Source organism: Nuphar pumila, chromosome 17 (assembly GCF_984573655.1).
Source record: "Nuphar pumila chromosome 17, dmNupPumi1.hap1.1, whole genome shotgun sequence".
NCBI lineage: Eukaryota > Viridiplantae > Streptophyta > Magnoliopsida > Nymphaeales > Nymphaeaceae > Nuphar > Nuphar pumila.
Genome location: NC_143265.1, coordinates 58,917,595 through 58,943,385, shown reverse-complemented (window position 1 = coordinate 58,943,385; position 25,791 = coordinate 58,917,595). Strand labels below are relative to the sequence as shown.

The 25,791-nt window shown below is 37.2% G+C and overlaps 1 protein-coding gene and 1 long non-coding RNA gene across 2 annotated transcripts in view; one reads left to right on the top strand and one right to left on the bottom strand.

Moving 5' to 3' along the window:
• The first annotated feature begins 1,063 nt into the window (after positions 1–1,063).
• Positions 1,064–2,230, top strand: LOC149811999 (uncharacterized). The gene is made up of 4 exons (XR_016428622.1): positions 1,064–1,145; positions 1,309–1,435; positions 1,737–1,819; positions 1,936–2,230. It is a non-coding gene; the product is annotated as an uncharacterized LOC149811999 (long non-coding RNA).
• Positions 2,231–3,340: 1,110 nt separating this feature from the next.
• Positions 3,341–25,791, bottom strand: part of LOC149811998 (asparagine synthetase [glutamine-hydrolyzing] 2) — a 39,456-nt gene continuing 17,005 nt past the window's right edge. The window contains exons 5-14 of the mRNA XM_089993915.1: positions 16,943–17,038; positions 16,627–16,721; positions 10,036–10,197; positions 8,707–8,787; positions 8,399–8,620; positions 6,726–6,860; positions 5,089–5,169; positions 4,894–4,980; positions 4,692–4,799; positions 3,341–3,814 (exon numbers count right to left, since the gene is read on the bottom strand). Coding sequence (XP_089850041.1) covers positions 3,587–3,814; positions 4,692–4,799; positions 4,894–4,980; positions 5,089–5,169; positions 6,726–6,860; positions 8,399–8,620; positions 8,707–8,787; positions 10,036–10,197; positions 16,627–16,721; positions 16,943–17,038 — 1,295 coding nt within the window. The 3' untranslated portion in view covers positions 3,341–3,586. The remainder of the gene's footprint in view (positions 3,815–4,691; positions 4,800–4,893; positions 4,981–5,088; positions 5,170–6,725; positions 6,861–8,398; positions 8,621–8,706; positions 8,788–10,035; positions 10,198–16,626; positions 16,722–16,942; positions 17,039–25,791) is intronic.

Below are 25,791 nucleotides of genomic sequence, written 5' to 3'. Positions count from 1 at the left end.
CCACATCAGGGATGATCCATCCGATAAATCAGCATACGATAAGGGGGAACGGTTACGCAAACCGTTCCCACCGTATGCTTTATATAGACAGGGTATCATGAGCGACCCTGGTGTGCAAAAGAGGAATACAGGTCTACTCACCGGCTGCCTGAGGAAGCCTTCGCTAGTGGTGGCTGCAGCTCGGCTGAGCAGAGAATCTTTGACGACCTCCATCTCCGATGACACAGCATCCAAATGGCTGGATCAGGTATGCGTCCATGTATTTTTTGCTCTGTGTTTTCTGTCTTTACGCAGGGCCACCACTTTTCAGGAGTCGGCGAAGCCGGACTGTAGATATCCCAACAGTTTGCACCTTTTACCATTGACACCTACTCACTAATTCTTGGCTAGAGGCTTTCAATCTGATAGGTCACCAAAGCATACTAAGTGAGCTACCGGACCAGACATTTTGACTGTGATGAGGACTTTGTAGCTTTTGGAGGTGAAGAAAGCTTCTAACTATCAAACGAGTCTGGAGTTGGGGAACCTCATCCTTGGAAACTTCAAGCTTATCCAACCAGAGTTTCGATTGCCTTTACACATGTTGGGCATTGTTTTCCTTCAATTGATCAATATAAAATAAAAATAAAATGGAAGTTGCTCATCAAGAAAACCATGAGATATCATGCTTTTTGAGTTTATTTTCTGAGATATTGGTGTTATTTTAGTTTTATAGCGATGCACACATTTTGATATATTGTTTTTATTCTTTGGTGTGCAAGGCAATAACTTTTCTCAGTGTACAGTTTACTTTGGTGATCTTATATTACTAATGCTGAAGCAATCTTTGTAATAAAAAATAATTCTCTTCATTAGGATTACACGTTCACAGCTTTACTCCTGCAAGGTTGTACCGTTTTCAGGTTGTTGGTGATAGGAAAGGTGCAGTTTTCGGTGGCCTGCTTGAGTCACCACTGAAGCCCACAAACAAGAGAAAATATTAGGTGGTGTTACATTTCAGACCAATATCCTGTTCTCTCTGCAGCTCTTTTGTCCATTCTTATCAGTCTTTTTTGCAGTTACTGTTCTGGATGTCAAGCAGGGAACACCCAATTCTTTTGTTTTCACTGATATATCCAGACATCCTGTTGTCTTTCGTCCAACAGGTATCTTCCAGTACATTCTTGCATATATTGAAACCTAATATAAGTTTCTCTGTTATTGGTTCTACAACTGACCTGATAAGTTCTGATCAAGCAGTTTTGGAGCTTCAATTCACTTGAACATAAGTTAATATGAGTTGTATTATCTCACTTATATTTTATATAGGTGCAAATCGTTATTTCACACTTTGCTCGTCTGAATTCATAGCATTGGGTGGGGGTGGCCATTTCGCACTTTATTTGGATGGAGACCTGTAAGTCATCCACTGATCTTTATGTTGTGCAATCTTAAGGTGAGATTCTTATTGATGAAGTCATTGCATGTGCACCATGCTCATGTTTCTAATCAAGGCCCTTACCCTTGAAAACCATATAATGGGATACACGTGTAAAACATGACCCCATAAAGAAAATGCTTGACCAACACAGTTAATTTTCAAGGTGGCCTATTGAGATGCAAGGTGTACAATCTCTGCACATGCAATAATATTTTCTTATCATGTGAAATCTTTTGTTATTTGTGCTTGGAGGTAAGTGAATAATTTTTAAAAAGCTAATGAAGTCTTTTCATCTTTAAAAAATTTGTACTTGAAGATTAAGTGGGTCAAGTTCTGCGTCAGAAACATTTGGCAACTCATGTCGCACACACATCAGAGTTTGAAGTCAGGGAGGTTGAGGTATCACGCAATCACTTCTAGAATTCCTTAACTGTTTTTTTATTTAATGCCTTTTTTCTTGCTTAAATTGGAAATATTGATCCGAGTATTTGAAGCTCATTCGGTGTATGATGTAGCTCTGGGGTTTCACATATGGTTCAAAATATGGAGAAACAGAAGCTTCTGTCCACCATGTGGAGCCCCCTGGCTTATGCAGATGGTGATGGAACCGCTCCACAACCAGGCAAACCTTGTTAACGCCTACCTGTTGCTGCTGTATGACACTCTTTGCTCTCCCTGTAATACGAATCTTTATCATGGTGTACGGAATTAATTAAATGACCTCTGAGGTGTTCATATGCAGCAGACACATCACATTCAAGAAGTTTTAACTAGATGTAATATTAATCTGTATATAGAGGTGCTATTTTTAACCCTTGTTTTCTAAGTCTAAATCTGTTGTGATATATGTCAGATCCTTGTAGCTACGTTCTCAACTTTTACAATGAATGTAACGACCAGCGGTTTTTTGCTCAGGCAAAGTATATTTACAGTAGGGTGTTTTTGTATTTTGAAAGGCAAGCTGAGGTTAGGCAGACCCCGACCAGTTATACAACTATACTATTGGGTTTTGAACCTGCAACGTCTCAACACAAGGTTACGTGCACAGTGCACTGGCTGCTCCTACCAGACAAGTGGAGCCCCAGTTGGTCTTACAGTGGGGGTGTTTGAATCAAGGATACTAGCGTTTCTCTGGGACCTGTATACATTTGCTGCCTTCTTGTTTCTTGATAGCAGATTCCACATAACATTAGGGGTGGCAATTGGATCGGGTTGGCAGGTCGGCGGGTCAGCATACCTCAACATGAACCTGACCTGTTTATTGAACGGGTAACCCGACACGACACGGTTAACCCGTTTAATAAACGGGTCGGGTCGGGTAAACGTGTTGGCGGGTCGGGTTCCGGTAAACAGGTTGACCCACCTGCCTAACCCATTTATTAAACGGGTCAGCCGGGTTGGCGGGTTGGCATACCCCTAACACGAACCCGACCCGTTTAATAAACAGGTTAGGCGGGTCAACCCGTTTACAACACAAACCCGTTTAAGCCAAACCCGAACCCGGCTAAGAAGCGGGTTGGCGGGTCGTGTTTCCAAAGCACTCAAAAAGAGATTGTCATCAATTATGCATTCACATGTTAAGGTCAGTTAGGGCAAGAGATAGAAATGTTAGAGACTAAAAAGAAATGATGATACTGATAAGGTTACTTACTGATAGTCTAGTGTGGGCATTGATCACCTTGTTCCAGCATCAACAAATAGTGCGTCTGTCATATGCATGGCAGCAGTGGATGAATCCAAAATTTGTTGAAACTGGATACCTGAGGCCCACTTACATTTCGAGTTAAACCTTTAGAGGTCTCGCCTCTCCCTTTGCCCTCCACGAAAAAGCAGAAGGCTAAAAAGCAAACCTTGCTCATATTAATCTTTTGCTCTTCATAGTTTTTAATTCATAGGTGATAAAATCGCTACAAATTAAAATTTGGCAATATAAATAAAAATATCACGTTTTAGTCGTTTATCTATTGGTTTGTGAATTTATCGTGCTATATATAAAGTATCACCGACACTTGTGACTGAGCTTTAATCAAATACACCAATAAAAAGTGACGAAAAACGTACTATTATTTTTGCTTAGCCTACATAATACTACAAAAGGCATCCAGTCTTTCAAAAGCGGATGAAATCTGACAACATGAATCTGACAACCAAGCTGAGGCTTTTTTGTTATGCGGTTGTTACTATTACACCATCTTGCAGTTTCTGTGATAGACCAAGCTTTCCATTAGAGATGGTAGTTGCTTCTTCTGTATGATTGTATGAAGCAGCATGAACACCAAGAGCAGCCCGCCCAGAAGGATCCGGGTTCTTTGACCAGGCAGCATCCCACTCCACTGCTTTTGCGGTACTGCATGCTACGCTTGGTCCTCCGGGCACGGTCATCCTTGCTGCACTCTGTTCATAAGAAAAGAGCTCGCGAATTAGTTGCTATGCTAGAAAAAGCATTCCACTTTTACAATAGCCTTGCATATATAATGGTTATAGAAAATAACAACCAACTATATAAAACTTACAATTCAGAACTATAAATACATACTATGCAAGAGTTCTTTAGTAAGGCATGGGAAACGACATGCTGATAGGTTTACTTTTTTAACTTTCATAGCACATAGCGGACATAAAATTCACCATAATGGACGAAAAAAAGGCAATACATAACAATTGACCTCAAACAAGGAAAAGCTTTTCAAAACAATATGTACACAGCAATAAAACTTTTGAAAAAACAGCTAATATAAAAAGATCTGATTTCTCAGGATATGTACATTTAAGCCTTTTCAAATAGTTTTTTGAGAGGAACTTGACCCTTTCCAAATATTGAAAGTTACTTACACAATCCTACAAAATATGGGGAAACCTATCCCATAAATATATCGTGAATGGCCATCAAAACTGGAAACCTATCCCTTTAATGTAGCACGAATGATCATCAAAACCCACAAATGAACACAAAGAAAATGATGTCACTCTCAGGCCTTATTGTCCAGCCAAATAAGCCTGGAATCAGTCCCAAAAAGAATGGATGGTATCTTTTTCATTCAAATATTAGCAACTAGAAATCCTCCAATTCTATTCTTGATCAGTAAATTGAAACCCATTATATTCAAACACAAGAATGCAGAATTGCATATCTGAAAACTGATTAGCAAATTTACTGAATTGCATTCTAGTGCTGATTTAGGAAAGGCACTGAACGAAGACAAAGCCTTATAAAATTAAGGAATTTCAAATTTATGTTGAGTAATCAAACTTCAAGAAGAATGATGAATACCTTTTGAAAGAACCTCTCAAAAATTGTCCTGTAATAGTATGCTTCCTTTGTTGTAGGAGTGTTGTCAGGGAAGACATAACTTGCGTTCATCAACATCGCATCAGAGACCTAAGAATTCAAGTAGAAAGAATCTAACTCCAAAACTGAACTAACAAAGATAACAAAAATAAAAATTGAGGAATCCTATGCAATTAAAAAGTACGTGTGCATTGGCATGATCTTTCAAGCCATCAATCCAGCTGTAACCAACTCCATCACTAAATTGTTCTTTCTGTCTGTACAGTATGTGCTGAACAAGAACAGGAAGAGAAAATTTGTTAGGCCAACAAGCGTTTGGTCTACTGACATTCTGCTGCTGATAGCATACTGCAATTATACAAGCATAGAAACTACAAACCTTGGGAAGGTATGGGTTCTGTTCATCATCAAATGCATATCGAAGGACCCATTTCTCAATACGACCAAGGTCAGGCTTTATCTGTCATGTTGTGCACACAAACAGTTCAAAACTGAAATAAGTTTTGCACATTCAGGCATGCATAAAGAAGAAAGCAAAGTGTTTGTTTAAACTAGTAGAGAGTAACAAATATGTGCATCCTTTACTACAACAAGCTTGTATCTTTGAACCGGCCAGGTATTGTTTCCCTAAAAGGAAAAGGCCAGGAGCATGATTTTGTGAGCTGCTGATAATGAAAAGGAAAAACTCCAACATTTTTCTGCCTAGTGTAAGGGTCGGAATGATAGTCCCTGAAATCTCCACTAAACTTTTGTCAAGTGCTGAAAAAACCCTGTTTTCTATACTTGGCTTGGTCTATGGGTTTTGTTTGCTCTTGGACACTAATATTGTGATGCTAAAAAATTCCATAACATTTGAATGAATGGTTTGATCATAGTTACCAGGAACCGAAATGGACATGGGAAGCGACGCGTGAAGCGGAAGCGAGTGTTAAAAAGTAGCATGAAGCATGAAGCATGAAGCATGAAGCATGAAGCATGAAGCATGAAGCATGAAGCATGAAGCATGAAACATGAAGCATGAAGCATGAAGCATGAAGCATGAAGCATGAAGCATGAAGCAGGATTCATTTTGGAAGCGATTGTGGAAGCATGTGAGAAGCGAAAAAGGAAACATGAAGGAAACAAGTGGGAAGATAAGGGGAAGCAGGTGGGAAGCAAGGGAGAAACAAAAATATATATATATAATAACATGAAAAACACAAAAAAACAAGGGCGAAGCGAGGGGAAAACGAGAGGAAGCAATTGGGAAGCAACAGGGAAATGAATGTGAAACGACAAGGATGCGAGAGGGAAGCAATTTGGGAAGCGCGCTTCCCCCAAATGGGAAGCGCGTTTCCCCAAACATGGTGCTTCCTGCTTCGAAAGTGTGCTTCCCTTCTTAGGGAGGCACTTCCGGTAACTATGGGTTTGACATCTCAAATCCTTCTAATCAGCAGGGCATAGACAGAAAAAAAAAGTCTCTCTTCATCGTAAGAAACAGAAAAACAAATAAAAATTAACTCTGAAAATTATTTAACATCATTTTAGCTGTCATCCAATTCACAAAATGCATTAAGCATCGGGATCCAAAACTAACAAGTTGGCAGGCACCCCTGCCACAGATCTAGCTTGTTAATTAACAGAAGAAAACATAAATTAAGTATCTCATCTTAAGCATGAGAAACATTAAAACATAAGATGTGTTTGTTCCATCTTATTCTTTGCAGAAGATTGATGACAAGATCTAAGAAACAGAAAAACAAATAAAAAATTAACATTGAAAATGATGTAACATCATTTTGGATGTCATCCCATTCGCAAAATGCATGAAGCATTGGGATCCAAGCCGAACAAGTTGGCGATCACCCTTGCCACAGGTCTAACTTGTTAATTAACAGAAGAAAACATAAATTATCTCATCTTAAGCATAAGAAACATTAACATAAGATGTGTTTGTTCCGTCTTATTCTTTGCAGAAGTCAGATTGATGACAAGATATTAAATCCAATCTCATGAAGAATGCTAAAGCATGCTCACCATCTTCCACTCTGGATCAATGTTCATTGCAATATTGATGAAATTTTTATCCAGAAAAGGAACACGAGCTTCTAATCCCCATGCTGAGGTGGATTTGTTGGCCCTTAAGCAATCATACAGATGAAGAGCTTTAATCTGGAAAAGGGAAAAAAGAGAAAAACAGTCGCACCCGAATCAAATGAGAAGTTATTAATACACAGAAAAAACATGCATTCGTGTGTTTAGATAGCATAGCATTAAACATTGTTGATATTTTCAACAGAAAATGATTTTTTATTGTTTTATTTTTGTTAAATCAGATCCCACAATCTTCCACCGTATGTAAAGTTCTGTCTAATTTTTCCAGTCTCCTTTATCACTCTATTAATTCCATAAACAACCCTAACATCACATAGCAGAACCACAACGTTGGCATGATTTTTAGACTCCAAGTGCAGTTACCATGAGAAAAGATACTAAAAATCATAATTTTAATGCCCACGAAGACTCCACTAATCTGGTAGGGGCGACTTGTGAATGCCACCAAGTTGACAGGATGTCACAAGTTCAAAACTGACAGGTGGTGTCCCTTGCCGCAAGGTCGAAGCTGGGTGTACTCCCCCAGTGGGCCAGGGGGTGAGGGGACCTCAAGGGTTTTACCAACCGGACGCCAGCCAATGCGCAGTCGGCGATGCGGTTTTTTTCCCTTGGATTATAAAAAAAATCATAATCTTAACATTAATTCAATGGTATTCTCAAAATATTAACATTCTTCATACAAGTCAGGTTGATTTAAGACACCTTTGTCCAAACAAAAACTCCCCCTTTGACCAACACGATTTTTAAACCAAATTGGAGAGAAACCAGTGAGATGGTAACATCTGTAATGGGCCAATCCAATGCTGCATAGTACCAAAACAAAGCTAGCACATCACTTACATGATACACACACACATACACTTTGAAGTCGTATTAATTCATATAAGCCAACTGCTTCTGATATGACAGTCTCAGATTTGTGAACCTTGAGATCCATGACCAGAGTGAAATCATTGAGGTTAAATTACATTACATTTGATACCACTGTTCCACTGCATGGTGTTATTATCTTATATGCCTGTTTACGCCTTCTCAACCCTAAGATCCATTGGCAGAACAAAAAACTTAGATTTTCACAATAACTTTATAAGATGTTCTCTAGTATATATTCAAAAGAAATACGTAGACTATTTATCTTGACCAGGGGGAAATATCATTGTGCAAAGAAGATGAGAGATGTGAAAGAAACTCACACTGTAACCAATTACATGAGACAAATGGCAACAAAGAAAACGATTATACACATTGACTTTTGTTGAAGTGCACAAAGATAATAACTGCCCATGTCCAAGTAAAAACTACTATTACAGCAAAAGCAAAAGAACTATGTCAAGTTCAATATACGTGCTATATTTGATCATGAATACTGAGACAATAATCCCTAGATATTCATAAGTACACATGTTCTTTTCACATCTAAGGCAAAGCGTGCATCTTATCTATGTACAAGCCAACTACAGGGATTAAGTTTCTATTATGAAGTGAACCACTAGATCATGCGATTCCAAAGAACTTAATTTGTGATAAAAATTAGCCCACTTGAAATACATATCCATATCTGTGGAAGAAGATATAGTGAAACGAGAGAACAGTACCTTACGACAGGTTTCAAGATGAAATTCCTCCTTGTTAGGGGCCTTGTGGAAGTACAAATAACCACCAAAAATTTCATCTGAACCTTCACCTGAAAGAACCATCTTTACTCCAAGAGACTTTATCTTTTGAGACATTAGAAACATGGGAGTGCTTGCCCTCACAGTTGTTACATCAAATGTCTCTATATGATAAATGACTTCCTCTAGTGCGTCGATGCCCTCCTGATAAAAATAACAATTGATGTCAGTTGAAAACATTTCTAGTCCAGCAATGCGGAGATAATCACTTTCAAAAGTAGACAGCTTGCCTGTACTGTGAAGTAAAACTCATGGTGGAGAGTACCTAGATAGTCTGCCACCTCTCTCGCAGCTTTCAGGTCTGGGGATCCCTGTAAAGATTTTTGAATAAAGGATCAGCTGTCCATTACTATAGAACACTTTCTTGGTTCTCTTTCCGGGAGGGGAAAATGGGAGAAGCGAAAACAGATACATGCAACAAACTGAATGAGATGCAACCACACATCCACAACTGCATGCGAAACAAAATTAACCTTATATTCGAGATTAGGTTGATAAAGGTCAGAACAGTGCAAGATTGTCTCTTTATGACAAGGGTTTGATACTCTTTCTGCTTTACTCTTCAGTATACAATGGGGGGAACCTACTCAAAAGAAGGATTTTCCCATTGCTGAAGGCACTTGCCTTTAGATGACTCTTAAGCCAAAAGGGAGACTAGCAAATCAATGATGACTTAAAATGGTTAGAATAAAGTTTGCACCAGGTTGTCTATGAAACACATGCATACAAGTCAAGCTTGGTCGCCTCTCATGTTCAATAATGAAACACTTGAACGCCTACAGGATCAATATTTTCATTTACCAACATATTTGATAAATCATTTACCTCCCCAAGAGGGCAAGGGATTTTCTCAGCCCTCGCCTCAAGGCAAGCACCTCTTGCCCCGTGGCAGGTGACATTTTAATCTATTCAAGTGAATACATCCTTGTTGGTATGAACATAGAAAGTGCCAGCACAAAAAAAGCATGCTTTTTTCGCAAATATGATAATATATTTTCAGTTTTAGTTTTGTTTATATTTAATCATTCAGCAGACAGAAATCCAGGAAAACTTTAGCACTTAAGCCTCAAAAAAAAATCTCCCAACACATCCAACTTTTCCAAATGCATGTCAGATATTTGAAAACATTATGTCATGTCCTCACTAAAAAGAATGACACAAAATATGTAAATCTTTTTCAACAGAAAAAGTACGGCACATGTATATACACTTTGCTAAAATCACATGCATGCCATGTAAGAAATCTTTTTAACAAACACTTTTGAAGCAGGAGCAGAAGAAAGTATATAAAACATGATATTGCTGATGCACTGGTTTTCGTTCTTTTCTTTTCCTTTTGCACAATGTACTATCGCAAGTCTATTACTTACTCAAGAGCCACAAACACATCAAAATTACCAAAATATCAGACAATGTTATTGAATCGGCCATATATTTTATAATTAAAGCTGCATTTCATGAAAGGCATGCAGAGGATGTCAGACCATATGATGACATGGATTAGACAAGAAAAGAAAAGAAAATTGATTCATGGAGGTTCAATGAGAAAGAATTATGACCTTTAAACCAATACAAAATGTATGCAGCTGTGATCCCCACTGTCTCGCAACTTTTGCTTTTGCAAGATGGCGTGAAGCAACAGAAGCAACAAGAGATGAGTCAAGGCCTCCAGACAATAGGACACCAAATGGTACATCTGTCATGAGCCTTTTAATTACAGCCTGCATAAGTTGTGAGTCAAATTTTGCTACACCAACATTATACTCAGATAATCACTGCTTCATGGTAAAGAAATCAAAGCTTAGATATCACTTAGTACATGTCAAAACTTAACCTAGGTATAAAAAAGGGAATAAATTCAACATAAAAGTACCTCAAGGTATTGCAGCGCATTATCAAACACCCATTGATTAATTAAGAAATGGGCATGATTAAAGTAATTAAAAGAAGCAACAAAAATAAGATACTCGTGGCCTCCAATTTCAAAGTAAAACTCAGACTCTTGAGATAAGCATGGTTATTGGTAAAGAAAGTCAAGATATTATTGAGACGTGATTGGATTTGGATTGGGTCTCTTAGTTGGGTATCCGATTGTGTTTGTAACTGTTTATATCAGAGTTACCTGAAGCTTCTTAGATAGGTGGGAAGCTCGCTTCCCGAAAACTCGCTTCGGAAGCACGATACTCCACGCTTCTGAAACTTGATGAGAACCTCCATTCCCCCACGTTTCTCCTATGCTTTCCGCATGCTTCATCTATTCTTCTTATATGTTCTCCTACTCAACTTTTCATGTTTTTTTTTGTTTTTTCTTACTCACTTTCATGTGTTTTCTTTAAATTGGTAGTCATCATTTTTAGATTTTGTTAAAATTTTAATTCTTACACTAAAAAAATCATGAAATTTAATATTAGTCACTTTATTTTAGTTTTTATTTGTGTTTCATTTTGATTCTCATTCAATTCTTATATTTATTTTTTAATATTCCTCGCTTCTCGCTTCCGCTTCCCGTATTGTTTCCCACTTTCGCTTCCTAGTCTGGCAACCTTGGTTTATATTTGTATTTATTTGTTTCGTTATTAGCCCTATTTGTATTTTATTATATGTTGTTAATACAGGGGTAATTTTGTAATCGAAGCAATGTGTAACAGTTTGGAAATATATACAGCCATACCCCATGACATCCCACATTGGGAATCGTGAGTTCCAGCCCCTTCTCTGTCTTTTCATCTTCTTCTACTGCATAGGGATTCTAGAACAGACTGCTATGCATTCTTACATGGTTTCAAAGTGCATGGATCCACATCGGATACATCAAGAGAGGCCTTGAAAGCATAGTTGGCAAACCCGGCGAGTAGACTCAGGAATCACCCCAGTCGACTCGGATCAGAACCCTAATGGGTCACCGATTCAGGTTACTGATCCTAATGCCGATTTTTTTATCATGTATTTTATGATTTTAATGCACAATTCTCATATAAAGTCACTTGTTATGAAGAATCTAATATTGTTTAATGAAAAAAGTTAATAATCATGTATAATCATATGTTTTTGTAACTCAACTGATGACATATTAGCTTGAAGTTTAGTTATTTTCATGTCTTATTCATGTACTTACACTACAAAATATAGAGTCCTGACTCATCCAAGTCACCGAGTCAACCCGCTGACTCGCGAGTCAAGGATTGGCCAATCCGAGCCCGAGTCACGAGTTTGCCAACTATGCTTGAAAGGTGTTTTCTCATCTTTCTTTCCCACCTTCCTTTATTTCTCTTTCTACTTCTTGAATATCCCTCTTCTGTCTCTTTCTTTTTGGGTCTCTCGGTTATTGAAATCTTGGCCTGTTATTGTCTTCTTTGATTCCCAATCCATCTTTTCCTGAACTGTTGATTCTGATTTTATTGGTTTCTTTAATCTTCTCTCCTCTAGTATTTGATAATTTGATCTGTTTTAATATCCTTATAGACCAGATCGAGTTTGCACTATTGATATGAAATGGAAGATCCTTGTTCACACAACATATTTTTCTTATTTTGGGCTATCAGTTTTGCTGGTTTTGGTTAATACTATTCTGTGATTCATGTCAGACCTGCGATTGATATCTAGTACCTGCGATCTGAAGAAAAAAAATGCAGATCAGTCCGAGCATGTTGGTTTTTGTGAATCTATATATTTTTGTTTATCACATATCAAATTTTGAGGCGTGAATTCAATACTTTTGTGTCGTGCCCTGTTTCTCCTTTTTTCCTGTGACCTGTCTGATTTTCCCTGTTTTCGTCTCAGTTTCTTCCTCCTCCTATTCTTCCTTTTGGTTATTGTTGATTGTTGATATGGATCCAAACTCTTCTTCATCCATTTTATCTTCTAATTTTCTCACTCAGCTTGTTTCCAAGAAGCTAAATCACTCTAATTTCTTGGAAGCATCAAATCATTCCTTTTATTCGAAGTCGTGATCTTTCAGGACATCTGAATGGGATCGTTCTGATCCCACCAGAGTTTCTTATGCAGGAAAAGAAAGATGACAAAAGGGTGGTCATATCTACTACCGCTGTCAAAAATCCGTATTTTGTGGCTTGGATGAAGAGAGACTAAGCGTTAGTCGCTTATATCGCATCCACCTTATCACAAGAGGTTCTTTAGGAGATTCTTGATTACTGCATTTCCATGGAATTGTGGGCAAAATTGGCACAAACATACTTTCAAATTTATGAGCCAAGAGTTATGTTCTTGAAGAATGAGTTGTGAAGTCTCAAGAAGGGATCGATCTCAGTTCTGAAATATTTCAATAAGGTGAAATCCATTACAGATCAGCTGGCTCTAGTTAGGCATGCGGTTTCAGAGAGACTAGATTCATCAAGTACTGAATGGTTTAGGACCTGATTTCCATGTTCTTGCTATGAAGGAGAATCCTTTGCAGGATAGCTGATTGGGGATAAGCAGTTGTTAGTGGCTTTTGCAGGAATCAATTTGAAGCAGAACGATCAAGTCGTATGGTATATAAATTTGGGGGCTACCAGCCACAACACTGGGGATGAAGGTAAGCTTCTTAAGTTGGTTCCTTATTCTGGTAAATATAGTGTTATTATTGAAGATGGGTCTGGTCATCCCATCATGCACACTAGGGATGAATTCCATTTCTTTGTCTAATTCTAAATTCCTTGGTTTATCAAGTGTTTTTTTTGTCCCAAATATTCGTAAGAATTTTGTTTATGCTTCTAAGTTAGTTGATGATACCAACCCCTAGGTTATATTTACTCCAACATTTGTTTATGTCAAGGATCTTCATACGAAAAGGACGATTCGTTGAAGGAGAAAGATAAGACAATATGTAAATCTTCAAGGAAAATCTGTCATCCAAATCAGTCAGTAGTGTTTTGAAGCTAGATTCAAAGCCGTTGAGTTCATCTATTTTTCTTAGTATGTCTTAGTCCAGTAAGGGCAATGTCTAGCATAAGTGACTTGCTCATTATAGTCATGGTTTTGTTGAGATATTAGTTTCCAATAGTCTTATTCCTAAGTCCAGCTTATGTCAGAGTCTATTGATTCTATTTGTCCTAGTTGTTAGTTATTAAAAAGTCATGTTCTTCCTTTTAATTCATGGAATAAAAGGGCTTTGAAACCTTTTGAAATTGGGCATTCCAATGTCTAGGGATCAACACCCATTTCTTCATCTTTTGGTAGTTGTTATTACATTTCTTTCATTGATGATTATTTTTGGCACACTTGGATATACTTTATGAAATTCAAACACGAAGTTTTTAGTATATTCAAGAAGTTTCATGCTTCGGTCACAAATTAATTTTCTACGCCTATTATTAATTTTCAGTGTGATGGTGGGGGCAAATACACTTGAAAGGATTTTATAAAGTATCTTGAAAGTAATGGAATCAATGAAAGAGTGTCTTGCCCTCACACGCTACAGCAAAATGGCATTACTGAAAGGAAGCATCACCGTATTGTTGAGAGTTCATTGGCAATGATACATGCAAGTAGTGTTCCCTTTTATATTTGGATAAAAGCTTTTCATTCGGTCGTGTATATCATAAACAGGGTGCCCATGTGGATTTTGTATCACAAGTCTCCTTACTATATTTTCTTTGGTAAACATCCTAATTATGATTCATTGAGAGCATATGAATGCATTTGTTACATTCATATAGATAAGACATTGATAAATAAATTTGAAGTCAGAGCTCATGCTTGTAAGTTTGTTGGTTATGCTGATGACTACAAGGGGTTTAGATGTTATGACATCAAAAATAAATACATCTGTATTTTTTGGAATGATATATTTGATTAAACTTGTTTTGACTCTTGAGTATAGTGCAAATCAGAGTATGCAAAGTATTATCAGCCATGGTTGAGTGAGAAGTTATTCTCTATTCCTCATGAGGCCTCAAAAAATCATGGGCAGCAAGTCAAAGATTTGAATGTTGTTGAAACTCAAACAATTGCAAACACATTCAAGAGAGCAACAAGGCAGATATAAAGAAGGATTCGTGTATACTCGAAGAGATAAAAATGTAGTGGGTAACACAGAACATGTGGATCAGTTAGACAATGAAGATAATGCAGATGACACGGACAGATATCATGAATCAGCCCCAAATATGCCAGAGTTAAGGAGATCGACGGGAGTCAGGTATCCTGTTGAGAGATGGATCAGATATGCAAGTATAAGCATGGACCATCAAGTGTTTCTCATGCAAATTAAAAAACAGGAGGAACCAGTTTCTTACACTCCGACAACATGAATTAAGAGGTGGATTGAAGCGATAAACAAAGAGATGAAAGCTTTACGTGAGTGTCAGATATGGGAAATTGTGAGAAGACCTCCTAATAAGATCAAAACGAGTTTACAAAATCAAATATAAGCTAGATGAATGTATAGAGAGATACAAATCACGATTGGTAGCCAAGAGCTTCGCACAGGAACATGGCATGGAATGCGAGGAGACTTTCAACCTAGTGGTGAAAATGGGAACCATTCAGATTAATATATCCCTCTCTGTTAATCACAATTGAGTGTTGAATCAGCTTGATGTAAAACATGTGTTCCTCCATGGAGAGCTAAAGGAAGAAGTTTATAATGGAGCAATCGTTGGGCTATAGTGAGAGTGATCTGAATCAGTATGTGTACAAATTGAAGAGAGCTATATACGGGTTGAAGTAGGTTTCTCACTCTTGGTTCGAGAGCTTCTCATTAGAGATTCAGAAACACGGATTCTATAGATCTCCTCTTGATCACTCTCTATTCATTCATAAAGGTAAGATATATATGACTGTTTTACTTATCTACGTGGATGATATCATTGTCACAGGTAGTTCAGAAGGTCACATCAATGAGATAAAAGAAGGGTTAAGTAAACATTTCAAGATGAAAGACCTTGATCCACTAAAGTACTTCTTGGGGTGTTGAAGTAGATAGAAGAGAAGATGGGATGGTCTTGGCTAAGTATAAATGTACAACTGACCTCTTGCATAAAATAACTATGATCGTATGAGTGATTGTAAGTCCTTCCTGACTCCTATTCCAATACATCAACATCTTAATGCAACTAATGGAGATTTATATGAGAACCCCACAAAGTATTGAAGTATAGTGGGGATATTGCAGTACCTCGCATTTACCCAGCCAGATGTGACATATGTTGTAAATCAAGTTTCTCAATTCATGCATCAACTAAGATCCAGTCATAATGAAGTTGTAAAACGAATCTTATGCTATTTAAAAAGAACATTGGGCGATGGATTGTTTTACAAGAGATCTTAGGGAGAGGACATTCTTACAGTTGTGGCTTTTCAGATGCTGATTGGGTAGGAGATCCAGATGAAAGAAGGTTGATTTTAGGCAACTGTGTTTTCATTGGAAACAATCTTGTTTCTTGATCTAGTCACAAGCAAAGAGCGGTAGCCCAATCGAGTACTAAGGTAGAATACCGAGCCATGGAAGCTACTGCCTCAGATTTGGTGTGGATAAGAAATCTATTGTATGATCTGAATGAGAAGGTTCCAAAGTCAATTTTGCTCAGCGACAATCAGAGTGCCATAAAAACATTATTGAAATGGAAGGACGAAACATATAGAGATTGATCAACATTTTATAAGAAGCAAAATTGAAGATGGTAAGCTTGAAGCCAAGTTTGTTGGTACTAAGAATCAAGTAGCAGATCTTTTCACAAAAGGGCTGACTAAGCAAAGGTTGTGGTTTTTGAAATCCAAGTTGTCCATGGTGAAGACCATGTACAACTTGAAGAAGGCTATTGAGACGTGATTGGATTTGGCTTGTCTTTTAGTTGGTTATCCGATTGTGTTTGTAACTGTTTATATTTGTATTTCTTTGTTCCATTAGTACCCTTATTTGTATTTTATTGTATGCTGTTAATACAGGGGTAATTTTGTAATTGAAACAATGTCTAACAGTTTGAAAATATATACAGCCATATCCCACGACTTCCCACATTGGGAATCGTGAGTTTCAGCCCCTTCTCTACTTCTTCTCATCTTCTTCTACTGCATAGGGATTCTAGAACAAACGGTTGCGCATTCTTACAGTTATCACTTTGTATGCCAAAACTTAACCCATGTAAAAAAAAGGAAAAAGGAAATAAATTCAACATAATAAAAGTACCTTAAGGTATTACACTAAATACCTTTTCAAAAGCTTCACGTAGAAGTAATCGATCATAGGAAGCTGATGGTATTAGCTCAGAATACCAAGGAGGGTTATACCATCTTCGAAGTCCTCCTATACCCAAGCAAATAAAAATAAGAAAGATGTGACTTGACGTCAAGAATATTTCCAACTTGCAAAAAAAATGTCACTAATGCAGCAGTTGTAGTCTGAAAGCCAACTATTTTGTCATCTTAAGTGTTAGCAGCAGCAAATGATCTTCAAAACATTTTTAAAAAATATAAAGAGTAATAGATAGATAAGTGAAGAATTAGTAGTTGAAGTGAGAGCCATACCACATTTGCTAGAATATATATGTCCAGGAGGAAAGGCAACAAAACGCTCACAATCATCAATCAGTGCTTTCATTTCTGAAGCAAACCAGATTGATCCTGAAGAGGGAAACAACAGCAGCATTGCCAATTCACAGATATCATTGGTAACATGAGATGCCCAAGGAAAACTTAAATAAGTGTAAGAAACCTATAACTAAAACATATAGTAAAGATAGAGATAGAGTTGTATCTGCAAATCTTGGATTAAATTTCAATACGAAAAAATGTACATGTAAAGCACTCAAACAAATGTATCAATCTAAGGGTTTTACACTAAATTTTCACTAGAAAAAAATTCATGTGCTCTTTCTAAATGGGTTGCTTATTGGGAGGGACATGTTTGTGCGATTTGGCACTGAGCCTCACATGAACTAAAGGCTGAGGCTCACATGAATTAAAGGCAAGCTGGCCATCTGTATCTGACCAAGTAATGGAATATTAAAAAGGTGACTATATTACCCCTGAAAACCAAGTATCCAAAACTTTATAAGAGAGACATACTTTAAAAAAACCCTCAAAGCGCTAAATTCATGAAAGGAAGGGCAGAATTAGGCAAAACACACAAAACCATGATACTGCACGAAACTTCATAAAGAAGCTAGAAACTTGACTAAGAAAAAGTAAGTCAGAAAAATGGTGCTTATCAAGTATTCCTGTTGGAAAAAATAATCAATCTCAATATACTTGAAGATGAAGCTCCAAGTTCTTGACAGCGTGCATTGTTCCATGTTATTATAATGGTAGGAGAAAATTTTATCGTGAAAAGGTATGTTAGAAAGATGGTTCTCATCAAGCATTTAGAATGAAAACATGGTAATCAAACTCAATATGCTTGAAGTGTTCATAAAGCTCCAAGTTCTTGACAGTGCATGTCATGTCATTGTTATCATAATGTCATGCATAACACATGATACTGGATGACATCTACGTAAAAACTTTCTTATACAAGATTTCAGCAAGTCACCAAAAAATTCATAATTTCACCCCCAAAGATGGACATAAAGCAACCTAAAAATGTTGGAACCAGGAGCTCATGATAGTTAAACCAAAGTTTGAAATTCAACTCAGTGAGGGAATCAGATCTCTTAATATCATTAGCAAGACAAGTTTTTGAGAACCATTTGAAACATACCTAAGCAGGGAAAACACCTGTGTCCAAGATAGTCATCAGTACTATGTGCTAAAGGTGGCAGCTTGCCAAGTGGCCAAAGATTGTTTGCACTAGATAGGCTCATTTAGATTAAAAGGAATAGTATGAATGCTTGCAATAATGGGTCATGGGAACTGGAAGGAGCTCATGACAGGGAGAGTTCACTGTTCAACTCAGTTAGGGCATCTACAAACTTATTTTCATTGGCAAGATGAGTTTAAAAGACAACAATAATATATATCTAAACTGGAAAAACATCTACGACCAAGATACAATGAGGTAAAAAAATCAATGGTTGATATTGTATTGAAATTTGATGATAAAATATTCACATTTTTAAATCAAATCAATTCGAAAAAAAACTTAATTCTTAATAAATAACCAATGATAAATACATCTAATGGTTTATATCTAGCATAAAACATCTAAACTATGATTTTTGGATAGTCCTAACAGTGACCTAACGAAAAACGTGGCAGCAGAATCCCCATTCTCATATATATCTTTGAACAGTGTTAATGGTGAATATCCCATAGACACATTTGCACCGCTGAACGTGTCGCTGATCGCATGTACGATCAGCGGTGCAAAAAAAATTGCACTGAGAATGCTCTTTAGCGGTGGTCATGACTGCCACTAAGGACTGACTCTTTAGCAGTTTATGGGTGTTTAAAGCACTGTCACCACTATCACGATATTTTCAAAATATCATGATATTGTCGCTATTTCCAGCTAAGCCGATAACATTGGCAAAATATCGCAATATTTTCAAAATATCGCCAACATAAAAATATCATGAAATTTTTAAAAAATTCTTATTTTTATTATTTTAAGTTCAACTTTTCTATTTTTTGGTATCTTTTGTATTTTAGAAACTTTTAAAACTTGTTTCTTTATATTTTTTACAAAAAAATTAATAAAAAACCTATTATTTTCTTATCTTTCTTATTACTATTTATATTTTTTTCAATTTTTAAAGCTTCTGAGATTTTCCTGAGAAAAAACACTTTTTGAAAATATCTCCAAGAAAAACCCTCTATGAGGAATTACTTTGCATGATACAGGTGACTATGGTTCCAAGATACACCCTTCTCATACATACATACATACATACATACATACATAGTAATGCAAATATGCTAAATGGGTTTTTTGGGCTTTTTCATTTTATTTTTAAATTCTGACCATACAGATGTGATCTACGTACTTAAATTTATAAGGATCAGCTCTTGGAGCATTCGATTTTGATACATGGGTGAGTTTTTATAAGTTTTGAAAAATCAATGGGGTAAAATCTTTGTAAATTATAACTCAAAGAGAGAGAGAGAGAAGGTGGCAGTTGCTAACCACTTTTCTAGCTAACCCACCAGCTAACCGGGTTTCTGAAGTTTTTTTTTTCATGTTTTCTTTAAATCTAACCATACAGATGTGTTTAACATAGCCAATTTACTAGGGAACGACATTTGGTTAATGTTTTTTCGATAAAAAACATGAATTTTTAAGTCTTGAATATTTATGAAAATCTTCCACCGTCAAATTTTAAACCTTATAAAAACCTACCTGCGTATCAGAATCGAATGATTGAAGAGTCAATTCCCATAAAATCAAGCATGTAGAACACATTTGTATGGTCAGATTTACGAAAAACATAGAAAAAATCAGTCAAAATCCTGATTAGCTGGCGACTAGCTAAAAAAGTGATTAGCAGGTACCATATTTATATATATATATATATATGGAAAAATATTTGCTACTAATGAAGGTAAGGAACTAATGAGCTAGAAATCATAGGTGCAAGTTGTATCGACTCTATCTAACCACATAGATGTGTTCAACATGGTTTGTTTGCTAAGGATCAAGCCTTGGATTGTGTTTTTCTGATGTAAAAATGATATCTTTTGAGTTATGAAATTTTGGCACATTATGGACTGTTAATTTTTGGACCCCTTTAAAAACCTAATTACTTGTCATAATCACATGATTCAAAACAAGTTTCCTACTAAACAAACCATGTAGATCATATCTGTAACATTTGATCTACAAAAAATTGGGAATTTTTGAAGAAAAAAGTGATTTCTACTCATTAGTTCCTTACCTTCATTAGTAGCCAATATATATATATATATATATATATAGAGAGAGAGAGAGAGAGAGAGAGAGAGAAATGGTAGCTGCCTACCATGAGTGAACAAGTATTTTCAAGTTGTTTTCCGTAAATCTGACCTTGCATATGTGTTCAACATGGTCAATTTGCTAGGAAGCAACACTTGGATCGTGTTTTTTCGATAAAAAAAAACATGTTTTTTTAATCCTTGAATATTAATGAAGATCTTAAACCATTAATTTTTAAACCTTATAAAAACCTACCTGTGTCTCAGAATAAGATGATCCAAGAGTCAATTCCTATAAAATCAACCATGTACAACACATTTGTACAGTCAGATTTAAGGAAAACATGAAAAAAAAACTTTAAAAGCATGGTAGGCAGCTACCACCTACTCTCTCTGTAATATCGTGTATTTTCATACTTAGTTAAATTGAGATTTTCGAAAAAAATGGCTAAGTATAGAAGAAAAATCGATAATTTCTCAATGCTAGGCATATGTTAGTAGAATCTGGGCTTGGCCCAGGTCTCATCAACAAGTCCTAAACGAGCCAACGAAAAGGTAAGAAAAAGTTTCATTTACAACCTTTAAATTCGAGCGAAATTCGAGTTAAATTTGGACGAATTTCGAAGGCAAAATTCAAGTTATATATCGTTAGATGCATCTCAAAATTATGAGTATTATGGTATTTTACTTTTTCAAATTCGGGCTACGGTTGGACCGAAAATCGCAATTTTTCAAAAAAGGACCACCTAGACGGGCCGGGTTCGGATTTTGATCAAACTGGATCCAATACTTATGATCCAAATTAATATTGATTTGGATTCAATCCAAGACCCATATTAATAAGGATTTGCCTCAGTCCAGAATCCAAATGGATTTTGGACATAGATTTGGATCTTGGATCCAGATCCAAAATCCATACCTAACAAAAATTCAGCTTTAAATTCGATATTTATGTTTAAATTGAAGTTAACTACAGTTAAAAAGACTCCCAGAGGGATAAGGTACCCTCTGAAAGTTTCTGGATATTTAATTATTAATAAATAAATAATTATTAAATTATAATTAATTTCAAATTTCAACATTTTTTAACTATTTTGGGACTCCCTAGAAGAGACCTTAGTAGATATGAGAAAGGTGGAGAAGTCTAGAAAAAAAAAGACCATGAATTGGGAAAGGAGGTGGAAAAGTCAACTTATATAGAATTTTAAAATTTTTGAAAAGTGGGAGAAAGGGACTCCCAAAAGGGGAAGTAGTCTTCTCTCTCCAGCCCACTCTAGAAGGGCAGGAAAAAGAAGGGGGTGGGGTGGGGAGTCACTCCCTATCCCCTCTATAAAAAGGTCAAAAAAAAAGGAAAAAAAAAGAAAGAGAAAGAGAGAGGAAAAGAGAGAGAAAGAGAGAAGGGAAGAAGGAGGAGAAGAAGAAGAGGAGATCCTCTTCCTCTCCAACTATCTGACATTTCATCAATCTCCCTTTTCGAACGTCAAAAGGTACGGGTGTTCTCTCTTGTTTGGAATGAGAAAAATAGCCTAAATATGTTTTAGGCAATAGTTTTGAAGGGAGTCATGGATTCTATGTTAATTTTTCATATTTTACTCCATGAAAATTAATGGAGACACGTCTAGAATATGTGTATTTTGATTCCTACGTTATTTCTGCATGTATTTGTGTTTTCCAATATATATACACATGAAGAACACGTGTGTATATATATGTCTCCATAGATACTGTTGAGAATAGGTGGTTTTTTAGGTTAAGTTATTCTTTATTAGAGGTTTTCTGAAATATTTTTTTTTATAAGGACTTAGATGTAATTTCTCAGTTTTTGCCTCTCTCTCTATTTAATATAGAGAGAAGCCCTAATCGTGGTTAACGAGTTCTATTGTGCAGTTTCTCTCTCTCTCTCTCTCTCTCTCTCTCTCTCTCTCTCTCTCTACACACAGGTGGCTGTATATCTCTTCTCATTCTACATGGTATCAGAGCTTCCGATCGTGGGATTGTGATTGTGATCGTGTGAGCGTGATCAACAGGAACTGGTTGATTGGGCGCGTAGATCGTGATCGAGATCGTGGAATCGTGATCGTGGGAGCGTGATCAACAGAAAAATCTTCCTACGACTTCTTAAAAATCAGGTTTGAATCTGGTTGATTGGGGGAAGATCTGATAACAGATCTGGGATGTTACCCAGATCTGTCGTCAGATCTAAGGAGAAGATCTAGATCTGTTCTCCTCGTCGGGATCTCATGCTGCGACCTTGTGTTGCCGAGTCCAGTTCCTGCTATGACGTGAATTTTTTTTTGGGGTTCGTGAGTGGTTGAAGGGTGTTCCTGCTGTTTGGGAGCAGCACAAATCTTCATTTTCTGTGTTGTCGTGATTGCTGAGTTCTCTCCTGGTCGAAGGGTGTTCCTGCTGTTTGGGAACATCAAAAATCTTCATTTTCTGTGTTGCCGTGAATACAGATCCGTGATTGCTGTGCTTCTTCCCTGTGCTGATTGCGGGAAATCAGAATCCTGTGCTGATTGCTTGTGATCGAAATATACTTGATCTGTCTAACTGTGCCCTGAAGATTTACTGAATGTCGTGCCTTACATGTTGGAGAACAGCAGGTGTAGTGAATATTAGTTTTTTTTTTGCGACTGCATTCTATCATTTGTCGTGATGTGGTTGGGTGCAGCAGTGTTCGTGATTCCTGTGGTATCAACAGCAACTGAATTTTTTTTTTGGAAGCATGGTAGCTTAAGGTATTCTTCTGTCGTGGAAAATAGCAGGTGTGATATCCTGCTGTGTTGATTTTTTGTTTTATGTGTGGGCTGCTGGTTGTTGTGGAAACAGCAAGTGTGATTTTCTGCTGAGTTGGAAAATTCCTCTTGAACACTTGTTGTTCAAGTGAGGTAATTATTCTTTTTTGATTCACATATTCAATATGGCTGAAACTTCGAAATGTGATTCCAAAATGGAACACATTGGGGATGGCCCCTTCTCGTATGGCTCTTCCGTAAGGTTGAATGAAACCAACTATGCCAGGTGGTCCAGAACTTTTATGATGTCAGTATCTGGACATCGTCGAAAACATATTTTGTTGGAAGTCGAACCCACTGAGAAATTGGGAAAATATGCTACTTGGGATGAAGATAATGACATAGTTATGTCTTGGATCATGAATAGTGTCGAACCCCATATTGCAGATGGATTGATCTACTATAATACAGCCAAACTGATGTGGGACAATCTCCGTGATACATACTCACAAGAAACGAATGTTAGTCGTATCTTGCAAGTCGAACAGGAAATATATAACTTGCAACAGGGAGATCAGACCTTGGCCCAGTACTATGCCTCTGTCAAAGCTGCGTTTGAAAGACTTAATGCTCACCGGCCTCTGTGTTGCTCGAAGCAAAAGGATCATCAAGAACAAACCATGGTTGCTCGTTTTCTTACAGGTCTCTCTTCAGATTTTTCTGTTGTAAAAGTTCAAATGTTGACTGGTTCAGATGTTCCAACTCTTGCTGACGCTTACAATCGTCTGAGTAGACTTGCGATATCTCTGCCACAATCTCAGCCTGTGACTCAGACATCTGCTCTTGTTGCCCCATCTAGTTATGGTCGTGGAAATATTCAGAATATCAGAGGACGAGGACGTGGTATGGGAGGCAGAGGAAAGCTTCAATGTACGTTCTGTGGAAAGTCTGGACATTTAGAAGATCGTTGTTGGGATAAGCATGGTCGGCCAATATCTTCTGCATCAAAGTCATATAATCCTAAAGCTCATGTTACTACTATTGAGGCAACTAATGCACAAGAGAATCTCACTACAAATAAAAGTAGTATCACCCTTAGTCGTGCGGAATATGATGAGTTGATTGCTCTCCGACCTTTGAGTTCCAGTTCTCCTGTAGCTGGTATTGCCTATTCAACCGGGAATCATCTCCATCCGAATGATAGTAAGTGGGTTATTGACTCTGGTGCATCCAGACATTTGTGTGGAAACTCTCGTATTTTTTCAGATCTAAAGGTCATTAAGGCTCAACTTGGAGTCTCATTAGCCGATGGGAGCTCCTCCCCGGTTGTTGGTCAGGGAAATATTTCTATATCCTCCTCATTACAGTTGAAAAATGCTCTTCATGCTCCAAACTTTCCTCAAAGTTTACTTTCTGTTAGTTGCCTTATAAAAGAACAAAATTGTAGAGTAATATTTGATCCAATGGGTTGTCATTTTCAGGATTTGCTGACGGGGAAGAAGATTGGTGGAGGCTATGAAGAAAATGGAATTTACTACCTACATCATCCAATGGGTTTTGTTCATGCTGCAGTGGACTATTCATTCAACCCTGTTCAGTGGCATCGTCGTCTTGGTCATCCTTCATTGTCAAAGCTTCGGTCGGTCTTTCCTCAGATTTCTTCCACCACATCATTTCAGTGTGAAGCATGTCAGTTGGGCAAGCATCATCGAAGTTCGTTCCCTTTGAGTCAGAGTCAGTCTAGTAATAAAGTTTTTGAACTTCTTCATGCAGATGTATGGGGTCCTAGTAAGATTCCTACTAGGACTCAGTGTCGGTATTATCTTGTTATTGTTGATGATTTCTCTAAGTTATCATGGGTATTTTTAATAAAAGAACGATCTGAAGTTTCAAGTCTTATCAAATCCCTAATTCTTGAAATAAAAACTCAGTTTGAATCTATTGTCAAGATTGTTCGCACTAATAATGCTCTTGAGTTTAAATCAAAAGATTTTGTTACAATTTTACCAAGATCATGGCATCCAACCACAAACTTCCTGTGCCTATTCATCTCAACAAAATGGGGTGGCTGAGCGAAAACATCGACACCTCCTTGATGTTGCAAGGACCATTATGATTCAATCCAATGTTCCTGCGTCATACTGGGGTGATGCGATTACCACTGCTTGCTATCTGATCAACCGCATGCCTTCGTCTTCCGTGGGTGATCAAATTCCATTACATATCCTAAAACCTAATGCCCCACTTTTTTCTTTCTCACCAAAAATATTTGGATGTGTCTGTTTTGTTCATAAACTTGGCCCTGACCGTGATAAATTAGCAGCTCAAGCTACAAAATGCATATTTATTGGTTATCCAAAAAATCAGAAGGGCTATCGATGTTATGATCCTATTTCTCGCCGAGAGTATGTCAGTGCGGACGTATCTTTCCTGGAATCCTCTCCATATTACTCTAGTTCCGGTTCTCCACTGCAGGTTGATCCAGCTGAGTCTTTTCCATTACCTGTACCTCCTTTTCCTTTGGAATTTGTGCCCTCCTTACCGAACCAAACTTCATCCTCTTCCAGATTTAATAATCCTCCATTGGTATATGTGCGTAGAGCTCCACTTCCGCAAGAGCCTTCATCTTCTTCTTCTCCTGAGGTAAGTTCTACTGACAATAGTGTTCTTCAGGATGATGATAACAGGCCTATTGCTCTACGAAAAGGGACAAGACAATGCACCTTATATCCCATAGCTCATTTTGTCTCCCATGCCAGAATTGGACATAAGATGAAGTCTTTTATTTCAGCCTTGTCTGCTGAAACCATTCCT